Source organism: Dendrobates tinctorius, unplaced genomic scaffold (assembly GCF_039654945.1).
Source record: "Dendrobates tinctorius isolate UK_male_01 unplaced genomic scaffold, ASM3965494v1 ptg000133l, whole genome shotgun sequence".
NCBI classification, from domain to species: Eukaryota; Metazoa; Chordata; class Amphibia; order Anura; family Dendrobatidae; genus Dendrobates; species Dendrobates tinctorius.
In genome coordinates, this window is record NW_027361801.1 from 26,004,023 (window position 1) to 26,026,759 (window position 22,737).

Sequence of the window (22,737 nt, forward strand, 5' to 3'; positions counted from 1 at the left end):
CCGGGGGTCTGTGCAGGCATCGTCCGATGGGACTACAAGTCCCATCGGGCGATGCCTGCTACCATGACAGTGATTGACACATTAGCCAATGATGGGACAGTAGTAGTCCCATCATCCGGCTAATGTGTTAAATGTTAAAAAAAAAAAAAAAATACTACATACATACTACATACATACTACATGCATGCTACATACATACCACATATATACTACATGCATGCTACATACATACTACATGCTACATACATACTACATACATACTACATGCATGCTACATACATACTACATGCTACATACATACTACATATATACTACATGCATGCTACATACATACTACATGCTACATACATACTACATACATACTACATGCTACATACATACTACATACATACTACATGCATGCTACATACATACTACATGCTACATACATACTACATACATACTACATGCATGCTACATACATACTACATGCTACATACATACCACATATATACTACATGCATGATACATACATACTACATGCTACATGCATGCTACATACATAATACATACATACTACATGCATGCTACATACATACTACATGCTACATACATACTACATATATACTACATGCATGCTACATACATACTACATGCTACATACATACTACATACATACTACATGCTTCATACATACTACATACATACCACATGCATGCTACATACATACTACATGCTACATACATACTACATATATACTACATGCATGCTACATACATACTACATGCTACATGCATGCTACATACATACTACATGCTACATACATACTACATACATACTACATGCATGCTACATACATACTACATGCTACATACATACCACATATATACTACATGCATGCTACATACATACTACATGCTACATGCATGCTACATACATACTACATGCTACATACATACTACATACATACTACATGCATGCTACATACATACTACATGCTACATACATACTACATATATACTACATGCATGCTACATACATACTACATGCTACATACATACTACATGCATGCTACATACATACTACATGCTACATATATACTACATACATACTACATATATACTACATGCATGCTACATACATACTACATGCTACATACATACTACATGCTACATACATACTACATATATACTACATGCATGCTACATACATACTACATGCTACATACATACTACATGCATGCTACATACATACTACATGCTACATACATACCACATATATACTACATACATACTACATGCATGCTACATACATACTACATGCTACATACATACATACTACATATATACTACATACATACTACATGCTACATACATACTACATGCATGATACATGCTACATACATGCTACATACATACTACATACATACTACATGCATGCTACATACAATACATTCATACAATACATACATAGACATACAGTACATATAACATAGAGTAACATACTTACCAATACTTTTCACATTGTTCCCCGAAGCCATTGTCTTCTACGGAATAAATATTAACATAACAAACCACAAAAATACTCACCCATGATCCGAAGCAGTCCACGAGTGTGTCCCATGACGATCTTGGGTAGAGAACTGCAGCATCAGCTGATGCTGCCGCTCTCTACGGGCTGCAGGAATCCAATGACGGAAGGTAGGTATCCTTCCACACTGTATTCCTCCGCCACTTAAAAAAAAAAAGTCCCTAGTCTCACTTTATGGTAAAAGCTGTGTGGGTGGTACTTGAGGTTTGGTAGTCCGTCCACGCTTGCAGTGCATGGTGGTTAAATGTCTAAGCATGCAACTGGTATTCAAATTTCTCAGATTTTTCCCTCGGCTAAAGGTCTTTGCGCACTTCTTACAGATAACCTTTGCCTGATCATTAGGATTTTGTTCAAAAAAGTGCCACACTGCACTCTTCCAACTATGGAAGACATTTTGAGGCCTTGCACGCTGTGCTAATTTGACCATCTGGCCAAGCTTTCCTGCAACTCTTTTGGTTTTTGCAAACCGTTTTTGGACTGCTACGAGCTGCCAGATAACAGCTGTTGCGATGTCGATACCTGCTGCGGATCCTCCTCCTCCTCTTCTGAGCTATTGGCAGCAGCACCCTCTTCCCCCAATGGATGCCAATATGGGTCAACAACTGGGTCATCCATCACCTCCTCTTCAATTTCATGTGCACCTTCCTCTGTGTCACCGTGTAAGGTGGTATAGTATGCGGGAAGGGGCACCTGAGTTTCATCAGGGTCAGATTCTGGCTCAGTACACTGCGAGGACAATGTAGTGCTCTGAGTGAATGTACCAGCAGAAAAATCTAGGAGTGGCTGTGCATCAGTGCACTCCATGTCAGATTCATCTTGGACTGGGGAATTCACGATTTGACTTGATAACCCAGGCATGGTATGTGAAAACAGCTCCATGGAGTAATCTGTAGTGTGGCCTGCCACATCCTTCACTTTTGGTAGGGGTGAAGGACCCAAGGAAAGGTGTTGTTCCTGACCAGGAGCCTCCACTGACGACTCAGTGCTTTTATTTTTTGAAACTTCAGAAGAGGAGGTGATAGAGCTGGAGGCTGTGTCAGCAATGTAAGCTCCGGCCTTAAAAGCAGTTTACCTACTCCCAGAAAAGAGAGTCTTCGAGGCCTTGTGGAGCCAGACGATGACGCAGGCTCAACACCTCCTGCCTTAGGTGCTATTGTGCCTTTGCCACTACCAGCAGATGCACCACCACCATCAGTATCAGCTGGCAACCCCCGCCCACTTCCACGGCCTCTTCCACCATACTTCCTCATTTTTGGAAAAATGTACACAAAATGCCACCAGCTATATGGTACTGTAAAACAAGGTACAAGGTGTATATAGTATTGGGGAGAATTTGAATCTCCCTAGAGATTTTAGGAGGCTGAACTATTATCTCAGGCCCACTATAGATTACACCTCAATTTAACAGGCTGAAATAGGCAGGTGTATAACCAGGCACAAGGTGTGTATATAGTATTGGGGAGAATTGGAAGCTCGCTAGAGATTTTAGGAGGCTGAACTATTATCTCAGGCCTACTATAGATTACACCTCAATTTAACAGGCTGAAATTGGCTGGTGTATGACAAAGTACAAGGTGTATATAGTATTGGGGAGAATTGGAAGCTCCCTAGAGATTTTAGGAGGCTGACAATGATGCTCTCAGTCCAAGTATGGCAGCAGGCAGCCTAATAAGCAGGACTGCTGCACACAAAAGTGTGGAAAAATGAACGCTTGGTAACTGTGCAGAAAAGAGGAAGAAAAGTATTTTTGCTTTTAAAAAAGCAGTTTGGACAGCAGTGTGCAAACAGCAATGCAGCTATCAGGGAGCCTTAAAAGGCAGCCTAATAACCAACAGAGCTGATGCACAAAAATATAGCCTCCCCTGTCACTGCACACAAAGTGTTTTGTTGTAAGTGGAAATCGCTAACAGCAGAAGCAGTTTTTTTTTCTTCTTCCCTGCCTAACGCTCTCCCTTATTCAGTATCAGCAGCAGCAGCAACCTCTCCCTAATGCTAAGATCAGCAAAAGTATGATGGCGGTCGGCGTGTACGCCCTTTTATAGCCCCTGTGACGCCACACAAAGCCAGCCAATCACTTGCATGCCCTTCTCAAAGATGGTGGTAACCGCTGCCCATGTCATCGTGTTGCCCACAGTGTGCGTCCTCCATCATTGGCTGAAAAAGGGCGCTGGAAGCATCATTTGAAACGCGACTTTGGCGCTCTGGTCGCCGACCTCGTGGCCGACCTCACGCTATGGTCGGGTTTCGTTTCTTGAAACCCGACTTCAGCGAAAGTCAGCGACTTATGAATTTGACCGACCCGTTTCACTCAACTCTAATCATTATGTCTTCATCTGCGCTTTTTTTCCAGCTCGGATAAGCTGCGATTGTAAATCGGTATTCAGATCGCATCCCGCATTAGAAGTCAATGTGTGTGAGAAAAGAATTGCACAGCACTTACACCATGCGAGTGCTGTCCGATTTTTACGAACCGGTGTCCTTTGAAAAGCCGGCAATTCATGTGGGGCTACAGTAAAGATAGATAGATAGATAGATAGATAGATAGATAGATAGATAGATAGATAGATAGATAGAAGAAAAGCCGGTAATACATCTGCCTGGTTTACATACAGTAAAGACAAATAGAATAGGTAGATATACGGTATATATATATATATACTGCTCTAAAAAATAAAGGGAACACTTAAACAAAACAATGTAACTCCAAGTCAATCACACTTCATGGTATCTTAATTTTAATTTACAATAATCATTTTTATGTTCTATTGCTCTCAATGCATTACATGTGTAATGAATAAAGATTTGAAACTGGAATATTTCATTCAGTGATATCTAGGATGTGTTCCCTTTATTTTTTTGAGCAGTGTATATACCGTATAGATATATACAGCTCTGGAAAAAATTAAGAGACCATCACATCAAAACCCTGTCATGGGCAGTCCATTCTCCAGACCTGAACCCCATTGAAAACCTCTGGAATGTAATCAAGAGGAAGATGGATAGTCACAAGTCATCAAACAAAGTAGAACTGCTTCAATTTTTGCACCAGAAGCAGTGTAAAAGACTGGTGGAAAGCATGCCAAGACGCATGAAAGCTGTGATTAAAAATCATGCTTATTCCACAATATATTGATTTCTGAACTCTTCCTGAGTTAAAGCAATAGTATTGTTGTTTCTAAATGATTATGAACTTGTTTGCTTAGCATTATTTGAGGTCTGCAAGCACTGCATTTTTTGTTATTTTGACCATTTCCCATTTTCTGAAAATAAATACAAAATTTAGTGCTTGGAAATTCGAAGAAGTTGTCAGTAGTCTATATGATAAAATAATAAGTTCCATTTTACTCAAAAATATACCTATAAAGAGAAAAATCAGACAAAATGAAAATTTTTCAGTGGTCTTTTAATTTTTGCCAGAGCTGTGTATATATATATATATATATATATATATATATATATATATACAGGGGTTGGACAAAATAATGGAAACACCTGGAAACATCAACAAAAGGTAGTTTAATATGGTGTAGGTTCACCTTTTGCAGCGATTACAGCCTCAATTCTCCAAGGTATGGATTCATACAAGGTATGAATTCTTTCCAAAGGAATTTTAGCCCATTCTTCAGTTAAAACACCCTCCAGTTTTTGAGCGACGATGGCGGCGGAAATTGACGTCTAACTTGAATCTCTAAAATCGACCATAAATGCTCAATAATGTTGAGGCCTGGGGATTGTGGGGGCCAGATGAGATGCTCAACTTCATTACAATGTTCCTCGTGCCATGCTTTAATGATTCTAGCTGTATGAATTGGTGCATTATCATCCTGAAAGATGGTGTTCCCTTCCAGGAACAGTGCTCGAACCGTAGGATGCACTTGGTCACCCAAAATGCCTAAATAATCTCAGCTGTTAATTCTTCCATGAAGGGATATTATTGGCCCAGTGGATCTCCACGAAATTGCACCCCAGATCATCACAGAACCTCCGCCATGTTTTATGGTTGGGAGAAGGCAGTCTGGATGGAATGCTTCTTTTGGCTGTCTCCAAACGGACACTCGGCCGGAGGTCAGAAATAGGGTAAACGATGATTCATCTGAGAGTATCACGTTTCCACTGCTCGAGGGACCAATTCTGGAGGTTTCTACACCACTCTAAACGCTTGGAAACATTTGTCATTGAGAGCAGCGGTTTTCTAATTGCAGCTCTTCCATGGAATCCAGGTTTGTGCAGCTCCCGACGAACAGTTTTCATGGAAACTGAGTTCTGTAGGTGTTCATTGAGCTCAGCAGTGATTTTCGGAGCCATGGTCTTGCGATCCTCTCTCACAATTCGCTTTAGAGTCCGACGGTCTCTCTGTCAGCTTCGACTTTCGGCCGGACCTGTGCTTTGCTGCAGACGTTTTTTCTTCTCTTTCAAACGCAGTCATTACTTTGGTACCTTTTGACACGCCAAGCATTCGAGCACTTTCTGTTACACTAGCGCCTGCCATACGAGCACTAACAATTTGGTCTCTTTGAAAATCCGAGAGGTCTGCCATTGGTATCAGGTTCTCATCAATGTTCTTACAATTCTACAAAACAGTTAATTTACATACACATATCACATGCAAATAATCAACTACAAAACATTACCATATGTCACGGTTTGCATGTTTATAACATGTTCGAAGATTAAGATGCCAAAACGTTAGGTGTTTCCATTATTTTGTCCAACCCCTGTATATATACATATATATATATATATATATATACTGTATATACACACATAGATATATATACATACTGTATATAGCAATCAGAAAAAGGAACAGCACAATTACTTATCTTCAGGGGTAAAGCCCCCAGGCAAACTGTCCACTGATTGCCCCAAATACATACAGATTCAAAAACGAAGGTAGCACTCCATATTTTTAGTTGAAAAAGCGTGCAGGATTTATTTAACCCACATGTCTGGGCGATGTTTCAGCTCTGACTGAGCCTTTCTCAAGCAGTGGGTATCATAAAAGAGTGCATAATTATAGGTATCTTAAGTTAACAATCCTTAATTGCAACTAATCACATCATACATTCATAAAAGTGCATTACATCACATTATATTACAAAATCATTAAAGTGCGTTATTGCATAGTTCAATTTCATATAGTTCATACATCACATATAAGTGCATAAGTGCCAAAGTGCTCGGTGCTCATGTAAAAACAATACATTGATTACTTGTTATTACAATCGTTCAGTTACTGTCTAGCCCAGTGTTTCCCAAACTCCAGTCCTCACGGCCCCCAACATGTCACGTTTTTAGGATTTCCTTAGTATTTCACAGGTGATGGAAGTAACATCAAGACATCAGGAATTCTCTCACATGTGTAACACTATGGAAATCCTGAAAACATGACCTGTTGGTGTCTGTGAGGACTGGAGTTTGGGAACCATTGGTCTAGCCCATTAATCAATTTCATATTATATTTTATCTTACTACCCGGGGATCACATGTCTCCTCATGGAGGATGCCATTAACGCTATACAGCGTACCATTACACTCATTGCGCATGCCCAAGCGCATCATCACTGAGTAATAGACTCCTGGCCAATCGCATAACTTGTGTGGCATTTACCGGTCTGCGCATGCGCATTTAGTGCACTATATCGCCATATTGGTTGTGGCATATAAAAAAAATATTTCATAACGGCGATACATCAAATTCTTTAACATATTACAAGCGCTCATTGCACATAGCACATAATACTGCCAAATTATTTGGGATAAATTTTGAATACTCCACATTTTATACCAAATTCCAAGTACTCGCTAGCGTATTTTTAAAGGTCAATTCCATTATCCCTCTTACATCCTGACATTCATATAGAGACTTATTTAGAGATTTTGTGCAATATATTCAATGCCTCCCAAACTTCATAAGTGCTAAAATCTACCCTGATGCACCGGACGACACCTTACTCAGGCTGTCTCCAGGAGTTAAATAATGCCCAAATGTTACAGTTGATCCCTCCGGGTCAAAATGTCACAAATGTAACAACTAAAAGGTAGTTGCACCATTGTACCGGCAATCATATGCACTTCAAAGAAATAAAGGGAAAAAATATCTTTTACTTTTTATTTATTGTTTGTTCCCAAAGTCCCAATTCAATCCAAATATGTTCATTGGCCAACAATCTAGTATTTTAGTGACAAAAAATTAATTATTAAATTCTCAAAAAAATTGATTTTTTTTTAAATAAATTACATAACTAAAGAAAAAATTATATATCATCCATGCTGTTATGTTTTCCTAAGGTGAATATAACTCGTGTCAGATAGTGGCAAGTAGTGGTGCTTCTGGAAAAATAAGAAATATAAAATTAGGGACATCCACAGTCATAAATACCATATCATATCCCAATAAACAATACAAAATCATTACACATCATAAAAAATTATAAAAAATTATAAAACGGTTTGCAGTATCACCTCTATGCCGATGACACGCAGATCTACCTATCTGGACCCAACCTCGCCTCCTTACTGACTGAAATCCCACAATGTCTGTCTGCTATCTCAGCCTTCTTCTCTGCTCGCTTTCTCAAACTGAACATGGACAAAACAGAATTCATCATCTTTCCCCATCTCACTCTACCCCTCCACCAGATCTATCCATCAATGTCAATGGCTGCTTTCTTTACCCAGTCCCGCACGCTCGGTGCCTTGGGGTGATCCTCGACTCTGCGCTCTCTTTCAAACCACATATCCAAGCCCTCGCCTCCTCCTGCTGCCTCAAACTCAAAAATATTTCCCAGATCCGCTCATTCCTCAACCACGAAACCACAAAAACACTAGTGCATGCTCTTATCATCTCCCGCCTCGACTACTGCAACCTCCTACTCTCTGGCCTCCCCTCTAGCACTCTGGCTCCCCTCCAGTCCATCCTACACTCTGCTGCCCGACTAATCCACCTGTCTCCCTGCTATTCCCCAGCCTCCCTCCTATGCCAGGCCCTTCACTGGCTTCCTATTGCCCAGAGGATTCAATTTAAAACCCTAACCATGACATACAAAGCCATCCACAACCTGTCTCCTCCATACATCTGTTACATGGTCTCTAGGTACCTACCCGCACGCAACCTTCGATCATCTCAAGATCTCCTTCTCTACTCCCCCCTCATCTCTTCTTCCCACAACCACATACAAGACTTCTCCCATGCTTTTCCCATACTCTGGAACTCTCTGCCGTAACACATCAGACTCTCACCATCAACGGAAACCTTCAAGAAGAACCTGAAGACCCACCTGTTCCGACAAGCCTATAGCCTGCAATGATCCTCGGTCTACTGAACCACCGCACGACCTGCTCTACCCTCTCCTACTGTATCCTCACCCATCCCTGTAGACTGTGAGCCCTCGCGGGCACGGTCCCCTCTCCTTATGTACTTGTGTGTCCCTTGTCTTACACATGTTTATTATACTTGTCTATATTTCCCCTTTTCACAAGTAAAGCGCCATGGAATAAATGGCGCTATATAAATGCATAATAATAATAATAAAATATTTTTCTGGAGTCCTCAACTGGTTGGATAAGAATTACTAATTTTAAATAACAGTATGAACCTTAAAGTAAACATTTAGACATTTTGATCTGAGGGTGTTTAATATATGCCGCCAATGGAGGAGATGGAGAAATTCATTTCTCCACCTCCTCCGCAGCTGTACTCCCATCCTCTCTGTGTGAGAGGCTCGTAGAAAAGTAGCATGACACTCGGCTCCTGCTTGCATGACATGTTTGTCCAAAATTGTAGGCTGGTGGCCCAGAAGTGGCTTATAGTGTAGAGCAGGGACCCATGAGAGGGAGGTCACCTTGCCGTGGGTGATGGGCATACATGAATTGGCCAATTTGTGCACTAAGAACTTTCATTTTTCATCTATTACTGTAAGTTAAAAAAATTAAAAACATTTTTGAGAAGTTTAATCTAAATTGAGTGTTTTTAATGTTTTGATGTGTTTTCACATGGCCTAGATTCATGCACATGTGCTGCTGTGTTCTTTTTTGTCTATATATGAGTATATATATCTATATCTACTGTATGCATATGGACAAACATGAAAAAGTCCCCCAAGAAAGCAAAATTATATCATAAAATTACACCCAATGACATATTTTCATTAACAGAACATTTTTTTTTCTTCTCCTCAGATCGAATTTTGGAAGCAGTACATTGGTAAGATATATTTCCATTCACATTTACACAGCTTCTTTTATTTCTAGAAATTATAGAACATTACATTGCATTCATATTAATACTGGCTTATTTGTTTAATTATTTCCATGCAGAAAATACTGTAATTAAAATGTATATCTGCAGCAACAGCCCAGCTGCTGTAATGAGATAAAGGTTCTCACACACCACCAGTGAGGCGGACAACATGGCTGCATACTGATGTCTGAACTATCCTAAAAAGTAAATTATTGCATAGAATATATTAACCTCTTTGTAAGTTAATGGAGTTGTCGGGCCCAAAATGACTAATCTGCAGTCACTCTGTGTAACTGCAGACTTATGAATTCCCCCACAGCGCACTCACTGTGCACTGCGAGGATTCACCGGTTTCTGAGCAAAGACCGGTGGGTACGTAGGTGTTATACATAATCCCTGCCAGAACCTGACTAGTGGGTGCGGCCTGGCTCCATACACTTGCATAGAATGAGACCACGCCCATGGTATGACAGAATCACTAGACAGGTATACAAGTGTATGGAGTGAGGCCGCACCCACAGGTTGACCACGCCCATTGGATGACAAAATCACTAGATGGGTATACAAATGTATGGAGTGCGGCCGCACCCACTGGACAGCCATGTCCACAGGATAACAGAGTCACTAGACGGGTCTTCAAGTGTATGGAGTGAGGCCGTGCCCACAAGATGACAGAATCATTAGACGGGTATACAAGTGTATGGAGTGAGGCCGTGCCCACAAGATGACAGAATCACTATATGAGTATACAAGTGTATGGAGTGAGGCCGTGCCCACAGGATGGCCACGCCCACTGGACGACAGAATCACTAGGCAGATATACAAGTGTATGGAGTTAGGCCGCACCCACTGCACAGCCATGCAGTCTTATAATTTCAGACCAGACAGCCCCCTTAAGCACGCAAGCATCTTGTAAGAAACACTTTGGAAACTTCTTGAAATATGAAGGAAAGGAATAGTAAAGTGCTTCATATAGTACCACAGCTGACCTACCGCACTTGCAACATTCTCACTCTTTCCTACTTTTACCAGTCATATGGAGATTTTATAAAAGGTATAAACCCCCAACTTACAGTATTTTAATAATGAATAATACTGTATATACAGTTGTGGCCAAAAGTATTGACACCCCTGCAATTCTGACAGATAATACTCAGTTTCTTCCTGAAAATGATTGCAAACACAAATTCTTTGGTATTATTATCTTCATTTAATTTGTCTTAAATGAAAAAACACAAAAGAGAATGAAGCAAAAACCAAAACATTGATCATTTCACACAAAACTCCAAAAATGGGCCAGACAAAAGTATTGGCACCCTCAGCTTAATACTTGGTTGCACAACCTTTGGTCAAAATAACTGCGACCAACCGCTTCTGGTAACCATCAATGAGTTTCTTACAATGCTCTGCTGGAATTTTAGACCATTCTTCTTTGGCAAACTGCTCCAGGTCCCTGATATTTGAAGGGTGCCTTCTCCAAACTGCCATTTTTAGATCTCTCCACAGGTGTTCTATGGGATTCAGGACTGGACTCATTGCTGGCCTCCTTAGAAGTCTCCAGTGCTTTCTCTCAAACCATTTTCTAGTGCTTTTTGAAGTGTGTTTTGGGTCATTGTCCTGCTGGAAGACCCATGACCTCTGAGGGAGACCCAGCTTTCTCACACTGGGCCCTACATTATGCTGCAAAATTTGTTGGTAGTCTTCAGACTTCATAATGCCATGAACACGGTCAAGCAGTCCAGTGCCAGAGGCAGCAAAGCAACCCCAAAACATCAGGGAACCTCCGCCATGTTTGACTGTAGGGACCGGGTTCTTTTCTTTGAATGCCTCTTTTTTTATCCTGTAAACTCTATGTTGATGCCTTTGCCCAAAAAGCTCTACTTTTGTCTCATCTGACCAGAGATCATTCTTCCAAAACGTTTTAGGCTTTTTCAGGTAAGTTTTGACAAACTCCAGCCTGGCTTTTTTATGTCTCGGGGTAAGAAGTGGGGTCTTCCTGGGTCTCCTACCATACAGTCCCTTTTCATTCAGACGCCGACGGATAGTACGGGTTGACACTGTTGTACCCTCGGACTGCAGGGCAGCTTGAACTTGTTTGGATGTTAGTCAAGGTTCTTTATCCAACATCCGCACAATCTTGCGTTGAAATCTCTTGTCAATTTTTCTTTTCCGTCCACATCTAGGGAGGTTAGCCACAGTGCCATGGGCTTTAAACTTCTTGATGACACTGCGCACGGTAGACACAGGAACATTCAGGTCTTTGGAGATGGACTTGTAGCCTTGAGATTGCTCATGCTTCCTCACAATTTGGTTTCTCAAGTCCTCAGACAGTTCTTTGGTCTTCTTTCTTTTGTCCATGCTCAATGTGGTACACACAAGGACACAAGACAGAGGTTGAGTCAACTTTAATCCATGTCAACTGGCTGCAAGTGTGATTTAGTTATTGCCAACACCTGTTAGGTGCCACAGGTAAGTTACAGGTGCTGTTAATTACACAAATTAGAGAAGCATCACATGATTTTTCGAACAGTGCCAATACTTTTGTCCACCCTGTTTTTTATGTTTGGTGTGGAATTATAACCCATTTGGCTTTAGGACAATTCTTTTTGTGTTTTTTTCATTTAAGACAAATTAAATGAAGATAATAATACCAAAGAATTTGTGTTTGCAATCATTTTCAGGAAGAAACAGAGTATTATCTGACAGAATTGCAGGGGTGTCAATACTTTTGGCCACAACTGTATGACCCTCTTAATCACAGCCCAAATACCACAGAATTCTGTCGATTCAGGCCACACACTAGCCCCTTATAAATTCAGACTACGTTCCAGACCCTAAACCTAAACCAATACATACAAGAAATTTCCAAAATTTATATAAATCACTATTTCATAGTTTTAAGATTGAAATAAGATGCAAATTCATCAAGTTCAGCTTATACCTTAAAGGGAACCTGTTACCTTGTTTTTCAGCTATAAGCTGCGGCCACAGCCTTTCAGGGCTTATCTACAGCATTCTATAATTCTGTAGATAAGCCCCCAATCTAACCTGAAAGATAGGAAAAACAAGTTTTATTATACTCACCCGGTGGGCGGTCCAGTCCGATGGGCGTCGCAGGTCTGGGTCCGGCGCCTCCCATTGTCATGCAATGTTGTTATCTTCCTTGCTTCGTGTCGTGGCTCCTGCGCAGGCGTACTGATCTGCCCTTTTGAGGGTAGAGCCAAGTACTGCAGGGCGCAGGCACCGCGAAAGGTCAGAGAGGCCCAGTGGACCGGACCACCACCGGGTGAGTATAATAAAACTGTTTTTTTCTTATCTTTCAGGTTAGATCGGGGGCTTATCTAGAGCATTATAGAATGCTGTAGATCAGCCAAATACCCTGTTTTTTATCATCTTTTTTACTAGCACCTGCTCTTTACTGTTACTTCTTTACAACAGAGTATTTTTATATGTTTGCTTTACTGTGTTTTTCTGTGTTTCAGTGTCTTGGTGGTGTGAACACTGCACTACAGACTTGTTCACTGTGTGCATGGCCCATGTGTTTGTATTTAATTGTTTTTTTGTTTTTGCAAGATTAGGGAGGTTTTCCACTCCTCCCTTGTGGGCCATGCACACAAGGGCCATCTTCTGCAGCGTGTCCACATTGGACATTACCTGTCTGAATCCTGCTCATATAGGTACTATACACATGATCAGGTTTTTAAATACATCAGTTAGGGACTGCTCTCATATGGGTTACCTTGTCATTTGGTAGAGCAGCTTATTATACATTTTTTGCAAAAAACATATCAACCAAATACCCTTTTTATCATCTTTTTACTAGCACTTGCTGTCTACTGTTAGTTCTTTACAACAGTATTGTTATACCTTTGTTTGACTGTGTTTTTCTGTGTTTCAGCAATCTATAATTCTGTAGACAAGCCCCCTATCTAATCTGAAAGATAAGAAAAACAAGTTTTATTATACTCACGGGGGGGGGGGGGGGGGGGGCTGTCCGGTTCGATGGCTGTCGCAGGTCTGCATCCGACCCCTCCCATCTTCATGCGATGTTGTCATCTTCCTTGCTTTGTCTCATGGCTCCTGCACAGGTGTACTGATCTGCCCTTTTGAGGGCAGAGCCAAGTACTGCAGTGCACAGGCATCGGGAAAGGTCAGAGAGGCCCAGTGAACCGGACCTCCCCCGGGTGAGTATAATAAAACTTGTTTTTTCTTATCTTTCAATGCTGTAGATAAGCCCCGAAAGGCAGCGGCCGCAGCTTATAGCTGAAAAATGTAGTGACAGGTTCCCTTTAATGTGTTGATCCAGGGAAACATAAAAATCCCAAGAGTCAGATTCTAATTACCACTTCTTAAAGGGCGTCTGTTAGCTATTTAACCTGAGATCAGCATAAATGTAAGGGCAAAGACCTTGATTCTAGAGATGTGTCACTTACTGGACTGCTTGTTGTAGTTTGAATAAAATCAGTGTTTTATCAGCAGGAGATTATTAATACAGGACTAGTTGTTTTGTGCCGTGTAGTCAGCGCTGTGGGTGGGGTTATACAGAGCTCAGCATTCAGAGCACTGCCAAACCTGTAGCAGAGAAAACAGTGATTGTATCAAAACTGCATGTAGCAGACCAGTAAGTGACACATTGCTGGAATTGGGGTCTCTTTCCCTACAGCATGCTGCTCTTAGATTACACAGCTGCAATCCAGTGGCAGATTCCTTTTTGACTCCATATGTGGCAATCAGACTAGTTCCCTGGATCAACTCCCCATTTCCAGAATCTAATACTTAAAACCTATAAGCTTACATTTTTCAAGATTGACATCCACGCCAACATTGAACACCAGACCCTCTAATTAAATAAACCACACATAAGAACCCCCATAAATATTGATCCCATCTTTATAAATCCCATCATACAGAATCCAGTTATACAGACCTTAGACCAAGTCACACCCCAGACCCTATATAAGATTACCCCTTTATACAGATCTCAGAACAGGATACCTTAACTTTCTTCACAGTAGTCTCAACATCCGGGTATAGCCTGCAGGTGATGTTGTGGAGTCACAATGTAAAGGTACCGGAAGTGAAGTTCGTTGGATGCAGAGAAGGGGTTAACAAAGTTTACTTTGAACAGGTTATTAAGGTACAAGGGATACTCCACACAGGGAGATGAAATCAACAACAAAATGGCCCAGGAACACTGAGCGCAACAACAGAATTTGCACAAAAACACAATATTTGGGGGAAAGAGGGAATGTATGAAAGAGATAACTTATAGCTTGAGGTTCTTGTTGGAGTGAGGCTGGAATATCTCCTGCCGGCGTTATAAGTCGTGGACAATGTCTCTGGCTCTGTTGCGTAGGAATGAAATGCACTGTCTCCCGACCGTGCCGATGTATCCGGCCTTGCTTGGCTTGGGTGCGTTGGTAGGTAGAAACAGTCTCTTTTGCTGGTTCCTCTGGGATGTCACAGAACACAAGCAGCATACAGGCTCGCTGGCCATGGCAGCGTGCGAACCTGTAACGGGCTCTCTATGATCAGAGCGAGTAAAATTATTTTTCACTGCGAGCGATAATGAACGGACCAGTATGGATATGTCCAGGGGCAGCTCAGTCAGGACGGGCTCCAATGGTAGGTCAGTCTGCAGGGAAATAGCGCATGCGGCTTTCGCAGTCGGAGCAGTGGGGAAGGAGTCAACCTTCTCCTTGAACTCATGTTGCCTTCCCACGCTCCATTCTATTTATGTACGCAACGCCCCCAACTGTCCAGTGCAAAGGTCCACCCCACTCAGATAAATCGTACCCTGGCAACAGTGGTGGCAGTCCCAATAGTTCCGGCCCCAAAGTTCATAGAGAACCGAGGACTCTGTTCTGGCTCATCTTCTTACTCTCCCCTTCTCTTTTCACTCACCATTCCACGGGAAAGGCATCTTGAGAAACACTAGACCATTTCTTGTTTCTATTAGCAACTTGTTGCCAAATGAACTGATCCTGATTGTAACGATTGGGGGGTTGTCCAGCCATTGTGCGTTTGGAGCGATGCAGATCGGAAGGAATAGTGGAGTCTTCTCATATGACCACACCAGGTTGTCCTAGTGGAGGCAAAGTGGGGTCTCTTCCCGCCGTAGTGGTTTCTTCTGGGGTCTCAGGGCCCTGACTGGTGTATCCTCAGGCTGTTGCTCTGGACTTTCTTCCTTTTCATCTTCCTCTGTCATGGGAGGCACCACCTCAGAAATTTCAGGTGTTTCTTCCTCTTCTATGGGGTATTCTGAGAGGCATGGACAGAGCATACTTCGGTGTACTACCCAAGTGGAAGCATTCTCTTCTCCTTCTGGATAAATCTCATATACGGGTCCTTCTGTACCTACCTGACGCTTCACTCTGTAGGGCCTACTTTCCCACCGATTCTCCAGCTTGTCACATGGACATTTCTCAAGCACCAACACTCATTCACCAACCTGAAGATCTGTCCCCTGTAGCGGGAGCTTCTCAGGGTGCTCCAACTTCTGGAGCCGAGTCTGTACTAGACGATGTTAGGTCTGCAAATGGTGACAATGTTCTCGGACCCAGGTAGACCCCCCTGTTCGTGGGTAGTCCTCCCCCGGATCCAACTCTAGTTCCGTGACTTCTTTCCCTGTTTGGCCGAACAACAAGGAGTCGGGCGTGTAACTGGTGGTTTGGTGGACTCGATTATTGTAGATCCACACAAGCTTAGACACATACTCGGGGCACCGAGCCTTCCGATCCTCTTCCAAGGTCCTTAACATCTGGATCAGAGTACAGTTAAATCGTTCACAGGCTCCGTTTCCCTGAGGGTGGTACGGTGTGGTATGAGACCTGTCAAACTGATAGATCTGTTGTAGCTCATCCATTACTCTTCCCAAGAAACAGGCTCCTTGATCAGAATGGATCCGCAGAGGGCATCCATAGACCTGGATGAAATTTTTACAGATGGCATGTGCAGGAGACTCAGCCGTTCGATCCCATGTGGGCGATGCAACACCGAACTTCGTGAAATGATCTACCATCACTAGACAGTGGTCGTATCCTTGATGTGCCGGCCCGATGGTGAAGTAGTCAATGGTCAGTAATTCCAGGTGGGCTGATGTCACTATGGTTTGTGTAGGAGCCCTTTGTTCTGGGGATTTGGCCAACTCACATGCCCGACAGAGTCTACAAGCCTCTTCAGCCGCTGTTCTTAACCGAGGGAGGTAGACCATCCGCTATAGCCATTGGAATATTTTATTCAAGACCGAAGTTAGCCCCTTTTTCATGAGCCTCAGTGGCTACAGTAGATAGCACCATCTCCAGAATCACCGCCTGCCGTGAGGCTCCCAACTCTTTTTGCAGATGGACCTTCCGATATAAAAGCCCATTTCTCATCTGGAGGTGCTCCCCCTGCCGGAGTATATTCAGCGCTTCTAGAGTCAGAGTACTCCTCTGTGCTTGACTGGGCAGTTTCTTCAGTGTCACCCATTGTCTAAATAGAGCAAGTTCATGGTCTTCCTGCTGAAACCGTACCCACTCATCCCGAGACCTTCCCAACACTCCTTCATGGTGGGGGGTCCATATCTGGTCAGGTGTAACCACCACCATCCCAGCGGTCTTCCAGAATCAGGGAATCTCCTCCTCCAGAATCTCATTTTTACTCTTTCCCGGTGACGCATGTCTTGCTCTGGACAAGGCGCAGGCATGGGTATTCTCCGTCTCCCTCCTGTAGGCGATTCTATACCAAAACTTTGCCCTCTGGGCCACCCAGTGTTATTCCACGGCCCCTAACGTAGCGTTCTGCAGATACGCTAATGGATTGTTATCTGTGCGCACCAATACTTCCGAGCCAGACAGGTATTCTGTGAATTTCTCAGTCATAGCCCACACCAACGCCAGAAATTCCAACTTGAAGTAACTGTAGTTGTCCGTGTTGCGCTCATAATCGTGAAAGGACTGACTAGCATAAGCAATCACACACTCTTTCTTGTCCTGCACCTGTGACAACACAGCCCCAAGTCCGTGCAAGCTTCCGTCAGTGTGGAGAATGAACGGTATAGAGAAGTCCGCATAGGCCAGCATCAGGGCTTCGGTCAACGCCTTCTTCAAGTTACGAAAAGCTTTCTCCTGCCTCTCCTCCCAATGGATGGACCGGGCTTTTGCATTTGGGGGTACTCCTTTCAGAAGCTCGAGCAAAGGTTTCACCACACGGGCAAAGTTTTTCACGAAGCGACGATAGTAACCCATCAGTCCCAGGAACGCTCAGACATCTTTTACGGTCTCAGGAGTCAGCCAATCCTGAATCACTGTGATTTTTTCCCGTGACAGCTTCACTTCTTCAGCTGAAACAACATGGCCCAGATACTCGATCTGGGTCCGAAACAAGTGGCACTTCTGGGGTTTCACCTTCAGTCCATATTTCTGTAAACAGTTCAGCACTTGCTCTATTCTCTGCAGGTGATCTTCAAACGAGGCAGCATATACTATGATGTCTTCCAGGTAAATGAGTGTGGCCTCAAAGTTCAAATCACCTAAGCACCTCTCCATCAATCATTGGAACATACCTGGGGCATTGGCCAGGCTAAATGGCATCCTATTGAATTCAAGAGGCCCATAGGTAGTATAAAAGCCGTCTTCACCCGGTCCTTCTCCAACATAAGCACTTGCCAGTAGCCACTGGCAAGATCCAGCGTCGAGAAGAATTTGGCTTTCCCCAATGCAGACAAGGATTCTTCCATCCAGGGCAGAGGGTATGAGTCCCTCACAGTGCAGGCATTGAGTTTACGGTGCTCTACACAGACCCTCATTGTTCCGTCCATCTTTCGCACCAGCACAATGGGGGCTGCTCACGGACTTTGGCTCTCCTTCATGACGCCCACCTGTAGCAGCTGTCCATGCATCTCTCTTACTTCCTGATATAACTGAGGGGGAATTTGCCGATAACGTTCTGGAATGGGTGCTGTATCTCCCATTAGTATTTCATGAGTAATAGCCGTAGTACAGCCAAAGTCATCCTCATGATTCGCAAACACGGACTTGAATATCCACAGTAACGCTCCCATCTGTTGTACTTGGCCGGGCGTGAGTTCAGATAGTTCGACGTACATCTGAACTAGTATGCGTCGCCCCTAATGGATGTATTGAGGTTCTGTTGTCAGAGAAGTGGGGACCTCTACTGACCATGGGTCTTTTGGATTAACTTCCAACTGTATGGCCTGGGGCGGTATGATTTCTTCGGACATGCCAAGTATCCATGCCACTTCGCCCCTGTGTGGGACCACAACTTCCTGATCTGTCAAATTAGCCAAGCGTATGAGCACCATCCCTTCACGTACAACGGCCAGTGTCTGTGCCACCAAGAGTCCCGCAGGCAATTGTTCAGTTAAAGAGGGTTCCAGCTGTACTTCTACTCTCTCCAGCGAGGCATGTGCTTGAACTGGCAGTGTCAGTACGGTCTGTCTCGGTGGTAGGGTGAGCTTAGTGAAGGCACAACCACTTTGGCCAACATTTCCCCTTGGCTAGAGGCCTCCTGGACTCGAGCTGTATGAATTAGCAGTTGATACACTTGTAGCTGGGGGTATGTGGACTCCACTGATTCAGGGACAAATGAGAAGGTTCATTGATGAGCAGTTTTCCAAACTCTTTCAGGATGTTCATCCCCAGGGTGACAGTATGACCATGTCCAGCTTGCCCCAAGGTCAGCACTACACCCTTCCGTCTGACGTCTTTCCCGCACAGGGAGACCTGCATCCACACTACCCCTGCGACCGGGATGGGCTGTCAGCTTTACTACCAGGCTCCACTCAGGCCGCAGAGTCTCTGGGAAGTGTCGACGGAAATAAGCTTCAGGCATCGTGGTCACTTGGAACCCAGTATCCACCAGGCAACGCATGGCCCTGCCATCAAACTCAGCCCAAACCAGCGAGCACATAGACACCAGATTTGCGAGACTTTCACTACTTCTTCCTTTCCATCCTGGCTCCAGGCGACGTCCCCCAGGCTCGGAGCCCTCTAGTTTAGCGGACGACACGGCCGGGGCCCGTTCCGCCAAGGACATTCACTAGCCATATGGCCTATTTCCTCGCAGCTATAGCAAGCGAAGGGTCTCTGTCGGCGGAACCTTCTGGCATCGTTATGGGCATCTGCATCACTTTGGCCACCTGATGCGTACTGACTGGTTTCAACTTTCTCCTATCTGAGCCAATTCCCCTTGAATATTCACCAGCTCCTTTCTCATCTCTTCAACCCATTGTGGTTCAGCAACTGTCTCAACTGCTGCTTCACCACTCTGGACCTTCCCTACCGGGACCATCACCCTCTGCTCCTGTCCACGTAAGCGGGCCTTTTCCTATGTCAGCAAAAGTGATGCAAGGGTCCGCCTGCACCTGCTCTCTCAGGGTTTGCTTTGTCAGGGAGTCCCGCAGGTCAGTCACCAACAAGTCTCGCAACATGACATCTGCCAGTCCTATCCACAGTCCTTTCTAGCAATGGTGGTGTGTAACTCTTGCAGTGCATTCATATACTGCATAACCGTCTCCCCCTCCCTTTGCATGTAGCTAAACAGGCAAGTCATAAGTTCCCCTACGTCAGTGGGGTCCCCATGGGTCACCTCTAAGATCTGGAGTACTTTGGTAAAAGTATCATGGTCTCGGGGGGGTACGCAGCATCACTGAGTCTCTGACCTCTCTATCCAAAGCCATAATGGCCACCTCAGCCTCTAGCACGGGAGTCATAGGGTGTATTCTCATCATGCCCCTTATGCGCTCCGTCCAGTTTCACAGCATAGTGTTGAACCCAGTAAATTTAGGCAAGTTATTTAACATGGCCCCCAGGAAGATACTGGTTCTGGGCCCAGCTGCCTGTTCAGCCGCTTCCATGCTGTTATACTGCATCCTGCCGACTACGCCAAAATGTAAAGGTACCAGAAGTAAAGTTCGTTGGATGCAGTGAAGAGCAGGAGGCAGAGAAGGGGATGACAAAGTTTACTTTGAACAGGTTATTAAGGTACAAGGGATACGCCGCACAAGGAGATTAATTCAGCAACAAAGTGGCACAGGAACACTGAGTGCAACAACAGAATTTGTACAAAAACACAATATTTGGGGGGAAGAGGGAATGTACGAAAGAGGTAACTTATCGCTTGAAGTTCTTGTTGGGGTGAGGCTGGAATATCTCCCGCCGGTGTCGTAAGTCGTTGACAATGTCTCTGACTCTGTTGCGAAGGAATGAAATGCACTGTATCCCGACCGTGCCGATGTATCCGGGTTTGCTTGGCTTGGGTGCGTTGGTAGGTAGAAACAGTCTCTTTTGCTGGTTCCTCTGGGATAACGCAGAGCACGAGCAACATACAGGCTCGCAGGCCAAGGCAGCGTGCAAACCTCTAACGGGCTCTCTATGATCAGAGCGAGTAAAATTATCTTTCACTGCGAGCAATAATGAACGATCCGGTACTGGTACATCCAGGGGCAGCTCAGTCAGGATGGGCTCTGATGGTAAGTCAGTCTCCAGGGAAATAGTGCATGCGGCTTTCGAAGTTGGAGCAGTGGGGATGGAGTCAACCTTCTCCTTGTACTCGTGTCGCCTTCTCACTAAATCCACCCTGTTCCCACGCTCCGTCCTTTTTATCTCCCCCACGCCCCCTACTGTCCAGTGCAAAGGTCCACCCCACTCAGATAAATCATCCCCCAGCAACAGTGGTGACAGTCCTGATAGTTCTTGCTAGAGGCTGGCGGAACCCACCAAATAATAAAGATGGTATTTAGGTGCGTTTGCAGCCCGGGGTCCACCGTGCAGAGGTGTTAACTGCTGCTCGGTAATGGCGGATGTGATATGGTGGTATAATAAATGGACAAACGGGGTTAACCTCACCCAGTGTGTACAGAGGCGGACTCTGTTACCTCACAGAGCCGTACAACTGCCAAATAATAAATGCCGTAGCCTGTTTGTACTCACAGAGCTCGGCAGTGTGAGCGCTAACGTATAGTCACAGGACTCTGCCCCTGAGACACTGGGTTAGAGTTCCTCTAGACACGCTAGTGCTTGGCACCACGGCTGCGGTGCCAGCAGGACAATAGCTGGAGAAAACGTGAACTCAGTGTAGACTGCACCGCTCTGGCGGACGCCACTATCCTCCCTGACTAGGGCATGGAAAGCGCATGACTTGCACACGGCGCCGCACTGGCAGTTGCAGCTACTTACTGTGGTACTGTACTGAGTTGCCTTGTCCTGAAGGGCACAATATGGCGCTAAGAAGAGTGCTGTGACTTGGAGCACAGTGGCGTGAGCACAGCCACCTTTTGGCACTGACTCTAACTCCGAATCCCTAACAACAAGCACAACCAAGGGTAGGGGTTTCCAATGAGTCAGTCAGCAGATACATGCATCCATCATCATACACACCTTGAGTATTAGAGTCTATACTAGCGCATTGCCGTGCGGCCATGCGGCTCTTTTATAGCAGCGTCCTTCCGGGACCTTCCTGACCTTCCTGATGGTCCAGTCCAAGCTGGAGAAGGACCTGAGCATGTGACCTCTGATCTCCAATGAGAGATCATCCCAAGAGCATGCTCAATGGGCCGAAAGGAGGACTTAGTCCCTAGAGTAGCTTGCTGCTGACCAGCATGCGTTGCTATAGCTGGACCAGAGGTGGCAGCAGCAACCAAACCTACAGAGCTGGTCTGAGGAGAGCGCCTGGATCGACGAGTCTGCTGAGCAGCCTCCTCTGCGGCTGGAGAGGAATGGGAGACTGTCGAATGCAAGGCTCGGGATTTCTGCTTTGCAGCTACAGAAACCCGACGCCTAACAGTTCCGGCCCCAAGTGCATAGAGAACCGCGGACTCTGTTCTGGCTCATCTTCTTACAAAAACATGCAGAAAGTAACCATAATTTAATTATGCAGTGCCCATGGAATTTGCATGCTCTTTTGGAAATCCAAGAGATCTGTTC

The 22,737-nt window shown here is 44.4% G+C and overlaps 1 protein-coding gene across 1 annotated transcript in view; it reads left to right on the forward strand.

Moving 5' to 3' along the window:
- Nucleotides 1-22,737, forward strand: part of F9 (coagulation factor IX) — a 187,885-nt gene that overhangs the window by 65,678 nt on the left and 99,470 nt on the right. The window contains exon 3 of the mRNA XM_073543575.1: nucleotides 9,751-9,775. Within this exon, the coding sequence (XP_073399676.1) occupies nucleotides 9,751-9,775 (25 nt within the window). The remainder of the gene's footprint in view (nucleotides 1-9,750; nucleotides 9,776-22,737) is intronic.